The sequence below is a fragment of the Haplochromis burtoni genome, unplaced genomic scaffold, assembly GCF_018398535.1.
Source record: "Haplochromis burtoni strain Fernald_Lab_line unplaced genomic scaffold, NCSU_Asbu1 Contig_674, whole genome shotgun sequence".
NCBI lineage: Eukaryota > Metazoa > Chordata > Actinopteri > Cichliformes > Cichlidae > Haplochromis > Haplochromis burtoni.
This window is the reverse complement of record NW_024583035.1, coordinates 128,301-142,739: the sequence shown is the minus strand read 5'-3', so window position 1 is coordinate 142,739 and position 14,439 is coordinate 128,301. Positions and strand designations below refer to the sequence as shown.

The 14,439-nt window shown below is 38.8% G+C and overlaps 1 protein-coding gene across 1 annotated transcript in view; it reads left to right on the top strand.

The window, feature by feature from the left end:
- The first annotated feature begins 4,289 nt into the window (after positions 1-4,289).
- Positions 4,290-14,439, top strand: part of LOC102303130 (leucine-rich repeat transmembrane neuronal protein 4) — a 103,233-nt gene continuing 93,083 nt past the window's right edge. The window contains exons 1-2 of the mRNA XM_005949621.3: positions 4,290-5,074; positions 12,068-13,629. Of these exons, the coding sequence (XP_005949683.1) occupies positions 5,071-5,074; positions 12,068-13,629 (1,566 nt within the window). The 5' untranslated portion in view covers positions 4,290-5,070. The remainder of the gene's footprint in view (positions 5,075-12,067; positions 13,630-14,439) is intronic.

Here is a 14,439-nt window from a genome sequence, read left to right as displayed (position 1 = left end):
GGAACACAACAGCAGCCGGCATAGTTTTTTTTTTCTTTTTACTTGCGAAGCTATATTTGCACTTTTGAAAAATGTGAATGTGAACATTTACTAAAAACTGATATTAATGACCTAATTTTACAAAGAAAAATGCAGAAGCTAATAACCAAAAAGTCATTATGATTTCAACAGTCATAATTGAAAATTTTTCGTAACAAGTTACTTACACAGCCCAAAAATATTAATAGTAATAGAACAAAAAAATGTAATGTTCATTTTCATGTTCACTGGTAATGAATGTTCATTTTGTACAGATATTAAAGGCAAATGGATTTGTATTTACATAGCACTTTTCTACTCTTACTGAGCACTCAAAACACTTTTACACTACAAGTCGCATTCACCTATTCACACTCACCTTCATAAAGCACTTTTTTCTGTGCACTTTAAGCATTTTTTTTCCATCACACACACACACACGCGCGTGCGTACACACACACACACACACACACACACAATGGCTGCATTAAGGGCAATTTGAGGCTCAATATCTTGCCTGGGGACTCTTTATCATGTGGACATGGGATCAAACCACCAGCATCCCAATTAGTAGCACCATATGAATGCTTATATGTGGTGGATAAAATGTACATGCATTTCAAAAAGACAGAGCCATGAATTGGAAAATGGTTGGCCAGGATATATAGAGGATTTTGTATATAGTCAGTAGGCTGGAACATGCTCCACCATTGATGCAGTCTAATAACCATAAGAAGATAAGAACATTAGCACAACATGCAAATGCTATCTATCCTTGTGCAGGCAATACAAATAGAAGCCTTTTATCCTGCTTGTTTACATGCTTCAAACACTTTACATACGTCTGGTATCATATATGTTCCAGCCCAAACATGTCAGCTCCAACCTGAACTGCAGTGTGTGAAACACAGCACTCCAGATTGGAAGCCAGCTTGGGGTAAAGGTTAATGGAGGCAACCTGCAAAACAGAGATTTTCAACATCTGCTGTGGCAACCTTGGCAATGTAACATTCTTTGTACTAAAAACATTTTTTTTTTAAATATGGGGCTACAATAAAAACTTTTATTTTCAAAAGGCTCAGTGTTCACCATATAAGCTGTCCCTGGATATTTGTTTGAGGATTCACATTCATAGGTGAACCTGAGAAACTCAGTGTCAGGTTGAAAATTGCCTTGAGGCAGGCTAAGACGATTCTGCCAGGCTTAAGATCAGAGGAAATGGAAAAAGAAAAGAACACTAGAGAACAAGTCCCAGTCTAATGTGAACATGGGAAGGACAGGACGGTGCTGTCTCTCACCCTGGAGAGAGCCTGAAAATATCTTCTGTTGTCAGAATCACTTACAAAGAACACAGTGCACAAGTTAGGGCCACGCATTTTACCCGTACAGGTAGGTCACCAAACCATCCACAGTCATTTAATCCATCTTATATTCAAATCCCTGCAAAATAGCTTTCTTTTAAATATTTAGTATTGAATTATTGTAGAATTATATAAGTACCATGTCAGTCAAACTAAGTATATACAGATAAGCATGTACACATATTTCTGTATTATTTTGTTTTCCAACAGATTAACTTATAGGCTTACAGACAGCTTTCAGGCAATAAAGATTACCTCTGTATCTGGCATTCACTCATTTACAAGACAAGTCATTTCCTGTGTCAAATATCACTAGAATGTGTACAGGATACAATCGCATTAAACTGAATATTTCACACCAGAACACTGAGATCCTGCTGTATTTTTATAATGTTATGTGGATAATGCTAATCTCAAAAGAGGGTGATAAATGCATTTCTTTAGAATGTGAAGGATAATAGTGAGGGAGCTCAAAAAGCAGTGCTATTGAAATCACCTTGACACTTAACAACCTGAAAAATTGTTCAGTGTGAATGTTGCTGGGCAACAAACATAGTTAGAGCCATGGTTGAATGTTTTGGTAAATTTTATCTTTAAAGCTACATTTTGTTCTAGGTTGACACAATTTCCCATGGCAGTGAACAGTTACACTTGGCTGTATATTGTCAAAACAAATAAAAAGTATTTTACATGAAAACAAAGCATAAGATATAGTTTCTGTCCAAGCAGCTAATTCATGTTTCTTCTTCTGTTTTTGCATCTTTTTTACTTGTCAAATACTATATATCCAATAGGCACATAAATAAACAAGTGATTCATTGGCAGAGTAAAAAGGTAAACTTAAACTTAACAGTTATAGTTCTTTAGAAGAGAAATCACAGCTGTAGCCTATGGGCTGGCACAGCCTGTATCTCCATAACTTCACAGGGTATTAATTGTTTCAGCACCGTCAGCAGAATGGCCTCTGCTTGTTGAACTGAATCCAGAAGTAAAGTCATCAGCCAAATTGCATGGGCGCAGATACAGCGGCCGAACCACAGTGCAAGATGCTTAATTTTAAGATGGTATTTGAGGTTGTCTGGAAATGTTAAGCGATATCCTGAAAACAGGTGTAGAGCATAGCAATAAATCTGAATTTGGCGCAATAAATCTCAATTTCACTGATTAATTCCAGCCATGATAGTTGGAATAAACTGGTAAAAGTAAGATTTGACTATTTCTTTCCAAATCTTTATGACAGTGCCCTTTTGTCTAAACACAATTAAATCTGCATGACTTCTTCATCTCTGTATATTGTATTCTGTATATATGTTACTTGTTTATTGTGTTTTGCTGACCTTTTTTAGCACTGATGTGGGACAGTACTACAATTTCTTTGTACAACACATGACTGTGCAATGTCAATAAAGAGTTAAACTTAATTTTGTCTTGCATTACAAATTGGAAAAGTGGATCCTTTTCAAATATGTAACTGACACATGAAACACTGTGGGTAGGGATCATGACATATTTCAAATTCACAGAAAAGGGTTACAGCAAAGAAACATAAACAGAGGTGCCACTGGAATTTACAGTTTGTCACAGACACTCTTAACACATCACCACTGACTTCTAAAAGCAGTGTTGTGTTTTAGAACAAATAAAGATGGTCTGAATTAAAGTTCAAAACATACACTCTAAAGACAAAAGTAGAAAGCCATGCAGTCTAACATTTGTAAACATTCTAAAGAGCTTGCAGTGTTCCAGTCAGTTTGCAAAATTCCTCCTAGATGTTCAACCATTAACTGGTATTAGTTGTATTATTTCTGGTAAGTGGTATTATTGTAGTGAAAGTATTAGTATTTAGTATTTAGCAACTTGGTCACAAATGCTAAATGTTTTCTATGGTCAAGCAATTCCTGTAGGCTGTAGGTGCAATGTGTAGGTGGCCAAGAACGTTTGTCAAAATCTTGATATTAAAAATGTATGGTATTTTTAAAAATGTAAAATCTCCCCAAAAATATGTTAGTGCGCCATGGGTTAATAGGTGGAAATTTATATGAAAACATGTTATTCATTCAAGTAAAAATGAATCTATAATGCAGTGTGCAAAAGAAAATTAGGGTCAGAATACTTACTAAAGCAGTTGATGTCAGTATAAGAATGGAGCTATGTCTGAAGAAAGGGCAACCATATATTAGTAACCCAGAGCAGATGCAATGGACATTAAAAATTCAGCTGGCCATTTCTTTCTTAAACACACAAAAGCTTTAAAAGGCCACCGGGGTCATGCAGAGGGAGAAGATGTGAGTTAAATACCACTGCATTTTCAATGCAAATTATTGAAAATCCAGTGGTATTAAAGAATTCTGGTATTTTGGGGTGACACGTTTTCTGTAACATATTAAGCAAAAATAAAACAATAATAATATTAATAATTTTGCATGTAAACTGAAATAAAAAAGTTTAGTCCTGAAAGTTCTGGAAAGGGGTCAGTCAGCAACAAAATAACAATTTTTAAATTCAGCACCATGGACAGCATCATTCAGCAGTTTGCATAGATCCTCTGTATGGGAATATATTAGAGCTGCCTTTGCAACGTGCCCATTCTCGCATAGTTATGCACATATGTATAGGATACTTGCGTTTCTTAGCTTCGTATCACAAACTTAATAAGCACCCTAGAAATAATCTCAAGCATAATTCAAACAACTAAAGCAAAGTGCTAACCAACAACCATTTCTGAATAGTCCAAAACTCACATACATGAAACACGAATACTAAAGTTCATTCCATTTAGTTATTATCTAGCAGTGCAAACTATCAGTGTAAACTGGCTTTCATAAGTAATAATAGTAAAAAAAATCATACCACCAAAGCATGATCGTGACGACATTGGACGAGCTCCTGAATCGTTCTCTCACCAGAAGAGGGCATTCCGATTCTGCCTGACAAAGTTGCTTTGACATGTAGACGTGATTAACAACAGCGTCATGCTGCATCTCAAACCGAGCAACAACGAGAATCAAAGGTTTACAAAAAGGTGGATATTTGAAGATTTGACTATCTCGTGATACCCGCTGACAGCGTTTACAACGACTTGGGGATATCCTCGCCTTACTTTCCTGCGCGCTATGCGCGGATCGTACTGAGCATCTCTGAGAACAGAGACGCAGAGGTTTATTAGGAATCTGGGGGCTGGCTGAGTCTACTGGAACATTACACCCATTTTTTTTTTTGCACACCGTCACTATAATTGTGAAGTTTTTTTGTTTGTTTTTTTACCTGGATATTCGCAAAATCTGCATGTGTAAGACTGACATGACTTACTCGGATGTGGCTTCGCTATTATCTGCACCTAATGCAGTACTCTTTCTGGCTGTTACTTGAAAAAGAGAGAGTGATCCTTTGCAGCGAAGAGATGGATAAGGAATTCTGAACCCGGATTTTTATCCCTTTATTTCGGAGTTGGAAGTAAATGACATTCGCCCCGGCTGATTTGCACGGTTAGAGATGCAGAACTAAACGGATAGTGCACCCAGGTCCGGGAGAGTAAAGGGCAGGTGCGCTTTGGAATCGGCGGCTGCGCGGAGATATACGGGGCTAGTGGATTAGAACGATACCTGACTGTGGAGAGCGCGTCATGCGGACTCGGATGTCGCGCACTAGAAGCCGTTAAAACCTGTAGGCTGGAGCTAACAGATAAGCGGATATGGGTAAGTTTGTTTATGCCTCAATCCTTTCGATAGCGTAAGTTAATGTGAAATACACTCATTTTTCTCCTTCCTCTTAATACAGACCACAATTATCTTCTTCTTTTATTCCGGAATAAACCTGCTCTGAATCGGATGTTTAAAAACGCATGCCTTTTCAAATGCAGCGTGTTAACATCCAATAAGCGTTATGGTGCCGTTCATTAAGTGGTTCGTGAAGCTTGTGGAATGTGGTTGAAACCCGTGCTGTTGCCTGTTAGTCGCAGAGCTGCAGTGTGCTTTTCCTCCATTTCCTGACGGTGTGGCTTATTACAGACTAATAATAGTTAATTCGTATTTTTCAACACTGCACGATAACAGATTCGGTGCAGTAATCAGAACAAAGTAATTAAACATGTTTGCCCAAGTGATGACTGTCCATTGTTTTCCTTACTAGTTAGAGTGGCTGGCTCATTGACATGGACCGGAATGCTAATCACGCTAAATGTTGGAAGACAGTCAACTTTATAAAGCGTGGTCCTGCATAATCATTTTTGTCTGATCTGTATGCATGGAGCCCATTGTCCAGTCGCAGTCACTGCTCCCCAAAACTCTTCTAATCAGAGTCCATCCGGTCTTGCTGACTTTTCCTTGCAAACCATTCAGATAACCGGTATTGTGAACCTGCCATGAAGAGGGAATCTCCAAATTGGGCATATGGCTGTATGTCTATGTGTCAGTAGCCTACTATGTATTTGAGTGTGTGTGTGTGTGTGTGTGTGTGTGTGTGTGTGTGTGTGTGTGTGAGTGTGAGAGAGAGAGCGAGAGAGAGAGAGTGTGTGTTGTATCCCCCTCTTCACTAACGCACAGTCATATATGTTTCCGCATTTTGTTCTCACTTCTGATTAGAATTTACCATTTTCCCAGTTCTTTTTCCCCTTACGCCTGCGCACAGTTACAAGCTCATAAACCATACCCACCACCCACTCTTTCCTATTCCATTTGTCCATTTCTTGGAATTTAAGTTAGATTTTTGCATTCTTTTCCACCCCACTACAATTCCTCAAATGCCATTAGTGCATTTCCTCCGTCTGGTGTTATTATCGGAAGCAGGCAAAGTCCATATTCTTAACTAACATACAGATGAAAAAGATTACTGGTGAGGCTGTTCCATTAATTGTGAGACCACATGATATATCAACCCACTGTAGGGTACTGCACCACATCTATATATTCTACAAGAGCACACAAAGGCTGCAGGAGCTCAGAGGCATTATGCATTAGATGTACTGATGTACTAATTGAATAAATCTGTTTTATTTCCTTTTTTGTTAATTTAATAATGAATTTCAGAAATTCAGAAATTCTTGTACAAAGTGTCAACCACATAGCATGCTTTTGCCCACTATTATTTGATGATTGCATGGCGCTGTAGTCTCACTCATCCACCAGTCTAGCTGACTGGGATGCTCTTCATTAACAGCATGCAATGTACTTATGTTTCATGGACCATCTCATTAGAGATCTACTTTTGGAAAGGGAACAGTGGGGTAGGGACAGCTAAAAGCCACCGCTTGAGATGGAATTGCATGGGTTTAAGATAGGTTAAGGAGCTCTAGATAACCTTTTGCATATGGTTATCTAGAGCTCCAAAAAAAGAAAAAAAAGACAGCTGTCCTTATAAACAAGAAATACAATTGTTTAGCTGTTAGTTTGTGTAATATTTTAGTCTTTGATTTCAAGTTCCAAGTAGTAATCTAGTGTAGCAACAGATGACATTTGTTGGACCTATGCACTTCATGTGAACCAGGTAAACAGAGAGGCTAAACAGGCCCTTGAGGGCAGCAGTTCTTTAAAAAGGAAAAAGGAAAAAATTCAATGCCAGAATGGACTTTTGATCTCACATCTAGTATCAATATCAATACCTGTTTATGGTAGGCATTGGTTGACTACAGCTTGAGATAGTTCTTGTGCTTAGAACTGTAGACAATTGTCACACAAAGTCAGCCATGATTGTTTTGTTTCACAAGCCAAATTTGAAACAGAAATGAAAAGAAAGTTACAGACCCCATGTGGTTCAGTCTGATTGTTTATGAAGATGGCACTTAAAACAGCTGCTGCACATCGTTTCAACTGGAAAAGAGAGAAAAAAATGTTTTGATGTGAGAATGCCAGTCTACAGAGCTAAGTTCTCCTAGGTACATCAAACAGAGAACAAAGAACTATTATAGATGATATTAAGGAAGCTAAATTAGTGCAAAAAGGTATATTTTCTACTGCTGGATTAGGTTAATAGTAACAAATAACAAGCATGTTAAGGAACCTTACTGGAGTAATGGGTTGAAAATATGATGTGTGGAGCTTGTTTTTTTTTTTTTTTTTTTTCCTTCTTTGGTTGTCAATTAAGCTATACAAGCTATGTTAAGATGACATAAAATATGATAGAAAGCACAGTGTTATATGAGGCTACAGGCAAATTTGTATTGAACTTAAAACAGAAATTGTATTACTAGTTTTTTCTGCCCTCAAAATATCACTGCAACCACAAGAATTTTGGTTACATGCCGTTACTTGCAGCAATCTGTTGTGTTGTTACAGTAACCATAATGAAAAGCACTTTAGGGAGTTCAGAGAGGAATTTGATATGGCCAGAGACTTATTCCACTGCACTGCAGTGAGTAGAGTGCACTGATTACTTATTCTCTGACTACCTTCATGGAACTATTGCCACCAAGGGAAATCAGGAATCAGACAAGGGGCAAAAACAAAACATTGTTTCTCTCTCTCTCTTTCTCCTTCTCTCTCTCTCTCTTTTGGTCTATTTGTCTCAGTATATACGCATATCTATGTGTGCTTGTTTGCACACGGTATTCTTGACGATACTCCCCCCAGTGCTTTTCTACTTGGTTTCTAACAAACACAAGGCAGGCTTACAAGGACACAATGTTTTCCAACAACTGTTAAAATGAGTCCAACTTGGCAGGCCTTGCTATCATCTCAAAGATAATTGGAGACTAATAGGATGGCTTAGGCTGATTTGGGGACGTCCTTCCTTATGTTTTAGGCTACTCCCCAGTCTCTGTGCACAGTCAAAACTTAGTCTGGTTGCAGTTTTGTCAATGACAGGCAGCAAATAGCAATGAACCACTTGTGTGCACTCAAAGTGCACCAGTTAGTGAGTCCATTTGCCAAGTTATTAAGCTACATTTGGTTTTATTTTAGGTCAGCAGTAAAGTGCACTTACTCTCTCTATGTGTTAGGGTTGAGAGGCAGAAATAGCTATCTTCTCGTGCTGAGGACAGCAGGGCTGTCTGCTACATAACTAAGCATTACACACATGCCTTTGGACAAACTTTAACTGTGACATATCCATCTCCATTAGATTTTGAGATAAAACTGCCCAGAGTGATGGAGAAAAATGACAAGCGCAGATCTATACATTATAAAGAACAATAAACTCTGTCCAAGAACAATGTTCATCATAAATGGTGACTCTCAACACAAGCAAGAAAAAAAAAAGAAAAGAAAACATGGCTAGGAAGTGAAAATGGAAATCAAGCAGGGAAGTGAGAAGGGCTGAGAGGATGATTTTGACCACATACATAAAATGGACGGCACATTATAAATACATTCTTATGGTGCTGAGGGTTCAAGGGCATGTGAAACCAGCATATTTTAAACACAATGGAATATAAAGGAGAAACTGTTCATCTTGATGCAGCAGAAGAACAGTAATATTGAGGGGAACATCAGGTTAGATGTAAAAGAAACACCAATCCTTTGAGTGACACCTGAACGGGTGACTTGTGCTCCTTTGTGAATATGATTAGATGAGTAGTGGGGAAGGAGATGACTTACAGAGGCATTAGAGCATAGAGCTCTCATTAAACCACATACAGTGTCAGTAAGGGGAAAAGGGTGTTGTGTGAGGCAGCTTTAGTCTTTAAGAGATGACTCTTCTAATAAAGTAAACATATTATGCACATGAGAGAGGAAAGCAGTGGGGGTTGCTTCTTTATGCTTAAATGCAAAATTTAGAAAACATAGATTCAATAATCTCCGAGTCTAAAGTGTTGTCTATTAAAATACCTTTGAATGCACATGAAACATCACACATGAGTATTCTTGTACATCAGTACTTGTCTATTTACTTTACCAGTCTTTTTTTCTGTTTGCCTCTGAGGCATGACAGTAATGACAAGTGAAAGTTGCATTCACAAATGTTAAAGCGAAAACCAAATTGTCTGCATTTAGAAATACTGCATATTGTGATCATTGTCTTTCTCTCTCTGCAATATTTATGTTTAAATATCACAATAGTAAGATCCAAGATGAAGAAACATGGTTGATATATGTGCTAGTATAATCAATAGCCAGCACAAATTATCTGCAGTGTTCTATGGTTGCCTCCATCTGTAAGAAATGATGAAAGATTCTTCTGAAAACAAACAATAAGTGTGTCTCTATCCATCACACTCTTAGACACAGACAAATACACATACCATACCCATATGGGATCGGCAGATGCTTGGCAAAGAGCAAAATGGCTATGTTAGATACCATATGCTACATGATGCCTCTCAGCCACTTTATGTCAGGCACTCATTTATGACAAATCCAGTTATGATTACAAAAAACCCCTACAAAATTTAAATCACCAACACACCAAAGCTATCCCCAAAGTCTTCCATGTTTTAACATATCTCTGCCATATAGGCATATTCTACATTTTAAAACCATGGACAACTTCCGTTTTGACATAATAACCTCTTTCATTGTGATGATTGTTATCAAGTCCACACTTGATGATCTTGCCTTGAGTAACACAAAGAAGTGAATTCCCTCATACTACCTCCCCAAAGAGAAAATCAATGTATCTTAACAACAGATCATTACTGGCTCTGTAAAGGGGAATGTTTGTACTGGAAAGAACTCGGTCACATCACAGAACAAGGAGTGATATCACAGGGACTTAATCCTTTTTTTCACTTTTGAACTAGTTTTTAAAACAAAAAATGTAACCCCAAAACCAAGAATTCTGTGCATTCACAACACCCGACTCTTTAAAAACTAACAATTCTATGCATCATTCACATGCGGGCCATGACATTCTCCACCCATACATTTGGATTTCAGGTGGTTGTTTTCTACACCCGAGGTGAGCTGTGTGTTCCCATGGGGTTTATTCAGATTTTTATATTTGGACCTGTGGAAAGCAGAAGTGATGATTCACACAAAATCTGTACTGCACTGTTTGGTTAAAAATGAAATGTCTGGAGTTTAAATTGAAATGCCTCCAGGATTGCATACACAACCATAAGCTCTTGAATGTTAATTTGTTCTTTGCGGGCTCCCTTTCATGACTTATCTGTTCCTGCATTTAGTACAATGACTGCTTATAGGACAATGGAATATAAATGCAGATAAAGATATGATTGTGTAAAGTTTCTTCTCTCAACATTGATTTTCAGTGGGTATTCACTGTAAACTTGCAGAGGCAATGACATCAAAACTAACTGATGTCAACTTTGCTATATAAGTAAATAACATTTCTTTATATCACTTATTGATGATGGAATCCCTAACAAAAGTCGATTTTAAGGCAGTGCATTCTTAAATTATTCTTTGGTTGAAAGGTTAAATTTTTTCCTTTTCTCTTCTCTATGTGTTTTTCAAATTTTAATCTCATAGTAAAAGCTAAGATAATAATCCTGAAAATAGATTGCTATTCCTTTATAGCTCATAAATTATGGTGCTTTGTTAGGAAGGTGCTGCTGATTTGAGATTTTGTACCACGATGATATTGTTGTATCATAAAATCCAGATTTGCACATCCACATTCAGCCCTGAATCTCCTATTGTACCACACCCAAAAGGTGTATTCTACTGGATTATAATTTGCTGATTGGAAAGGCCATTGAATTCCATTTAACTCACTGTCAGCCATTGAAGTGAAATGACTTTTGGTCATGACATGGTCCACACTATTAAGCTGCAAGTAGTCAGTAGATGATAGAAAATTGCAGCCATAAAGGAATGTACACGGTCAGCAACAATACACAAGCAAGCTGTGGCATTTACGTGATAAATAACTGGTAGTAATGGGCCCAAAATGTGCTACGAAAATATTTCCTACATCATTGGAGAAGGTTAAAGGGTTGAGTCGAATATCCACTAATCCAAAAGTCAGTGGTCGGGTTCCTCCAGTCTGCATATTGTAATGTCCGTAGGCAAAATTCGGAAACCCCAAACTTGCACATTTTTTATCAGCTATGCACATATTTGGTAGGAAAATTACAATGCATATCAAGTAATCAAGTGTTGCCGATTAGTAGCACGTGGCAGAAATTGTACCCTCTTGAAATCTATGGAAGCAGTAAGAGCGTACTTTTCCCCACTGCATGTAGTCTGCACAGCATTTAGGCTTTTAAAGAAATAACATTTAGTGTAATTGTTCATCTGAGGTTGTTTTTGCATAATTGTAAATCAGATGAGTGACTAAGAAAATGGATCCTTCATCCTTAACAGCACTTATGCTTTGTCCTGACTTTCTTGTTTGGTGAAGTTGGTTTTAAGCTTTTCAAATATGTTTGCTGTACTGTGAGGGACTTTTCCTTCAGATGCATCCACAAAAATTCCTGTGTTTATTATGGAGGTCAAAAAGTTCAGTTTTTGTATTAGTATACTGACTTCATAAGTAAAAATAATCATCCAAATGTATAAGTGCAGGTACAGCACTCGATGTTTACCTGAGGACACTTCATCAGAAGTTGCTGCTAAAACTGCTAAGATTGTGGCCCCTGTTTGTGGGTAAAAAGCCTTGTCTGGGTGTGAATAAATCCATTTTCTGTTCACTCATACAAAAAAAATGTATTTGTTTATAAAATTAATTAAAAAGATATGGCTTAAATGTTTTTGAATTTGTATTAAATCTTTTCTTTATAACCCCCCCCCCCCCTTCTTTTTTTGTTTTTTCTTTTCCATTTTGTTTTATCCCTCTCCCTTCCCTCACTATAGGCTCTGCTCTGCGGCGCCGCTGGCTAGTGGTCCAACTCCTGATGCAGGTGTGGCTGGCAGCAAATCCATCTCTAAGTGAGCGCCAGTGCCCCAAGAGTTGTCGCTGTGATGGAAAAATTGTTTACTGTGAGTCAAGCGCCTTTCGTGATGTCCCCAAGAACCTCTCAGGAGGCTGTGAGGGCCTTTCTTTACGATACAACAGCCTCGCCAGTCTTCGTGCAGGCCAGTTTGTAGGACTCAACCACCTCATCTGGCTCTATTTGGACCATAATTACATTGCATCTGTGGATGCAATGGCCTTCCAGGGGGTCCGCAGACTTAAAGAACTGATCCTGAGTTCCAATAAGATCACATCTCTCCACAACACCACATTCCACCCTGTCCCTAATTTGCGTAATTTGGACCTTTCGTATAATAAACTGCAAGCCTTGCAACCTGGACAATTCCAGGGCCTACGGAAGCTTCTCAGCCTTCACATACGCTCAAACTCTCTTAAAATTATTCCAATGCGTCTGTTCCAAGATTGCAGAAATCTCGAGTTCCTAGATTTGGGCTACAACCGTCTGCGCAGTATCACTCGAAATGCATTTTCTGGCCTGGTCAAACTCACTGAGCTGCATCTGGAGCATAACCAGTTCTCAAAGATCAATTTTTCTCACTTTCCTCGCCTCTACAATCTGCGGGCTCTTTACCTGCAGTGGAATCGGATTCGCTCTATGAACCAGGGCCTGACCTGGACCTGGGTCTCCATCCAGAAACTGGATCTGTCGGGGAATGAGCTGACAGAAGTAGATGCTGCAGTTTACCAATGCTTACCCAATCTGCAAACACTCAACTTGGATTCCAACAAGCTGACCAATGTTTCCCAGGAGGTAGTTGATGCCTGGATCTCTTTGACTATGATTAGCTTAGCTGGGAATGTATGGGATTGTGGCCCTGCCATCTGCCCATTGGTGGCCTGGTTGAGAAACTTTAGAGGGGCAAAGGAAACCACCATGATTTGCGCCTCCCCGAAGAAAGCCCAGGGTGAAAAAGTGATGGATGCAGTTGAAGCTTTTGGTGTTTGTAAATCAAACCAAGCAACACCACTCACAGTGAGTATTCCTCCAAACCCATCTAGTGTCCCTGCCCAAACTGAGCATCGCCCAGCTATCCTTGCTTCACCCACTGATTCTGGAAAGAGAGGTGAGGGATCTCTTAGGGGTCCTACATCTTCAGCAGTTACTCCACCTGTAGCACTACCCCCAGAGCAAGACTTGGAGCCTGTGTCTTTCCACAAGATTGTGGCTGGAAGTGTTGCCCTTTTTCTTTCTGTTGCGATGATCCTGTTAGTAATATATGTATCATGGAAGCGCTATCCTAGCAGTGTCAAGCAACTGCAGGAGCATTCGGCAGCAGCTCGCAAACGTCGCAAGAAAACTAGAGAGACGGAGCGCACACTGAGCTCTCCCCTGCAGGAGTACTATGTGGACTACAAGCCCACCAATTCTGAGGCCATGGATGTGCTTGTCAATGGGACCGGACCCTGCACCTATACCATTTCAGGCTCTCGAGAATGCGAGGTATGACCCACACCACCGCCACTACTCCTAAAATAAAACTCGGTCCACAATGATGCGACCAGAGGTAATTATTTGCATTGCTTTAATAAAAATTAGTCTTGTACTTGATTACTTAACCTAACCCAGTAGGTTTGGTAAATACTGTATTCCCATGGAATATTACTGAATGAAAAGAGATGGCTTCAGCATTACTGTGTGTATAAGAAGATATCTCTTGCTTTCACATGGTTGTTTGTGTATTTGCTTAAGCCATAATCTCTGCTGAGGTGCAAATGTTTGTTTTGCCACAGAATGGTACAGAAATACAGATAAATGAGACTGATTACATACCCTGTTCCTCGTAATCTTGAGATTAAGCTACGCTGTTTGTGGTTAGACATTTGTACGTGTTTAGATAGTTGTTTGCTTGCATATCACAGACTTTCTGCTTTGTGTGTTTGCTCTACCATTATTCGGTTTTTGATGAGAAGCATTGTGAATAGAGAATAGCTGAATGGTGGGAAGATTCACTTATGGACACCGGATGTGAATGCTAATAGAGACTCTTGTCACTGAAGAGAGCTTTCCTTGAGTTGGTGACTTCACATTTTTGTATGACTTGAGAAGTTGGTAGAAAATACTTAATCTTATTGTCCCCAAAGAGAACTTCTGTTTTCCACCTTCCTTTCTTATTGAGTTGTTGAAGTTACTCACTTGTTTACTCCCTTGCTTAATTGATTAGTCATGCATAAACCATATGCATACTTCACACTTCAGTTAACACAGGCAATGAAAAAAAATGACACATGCAAACACACACACACACACACA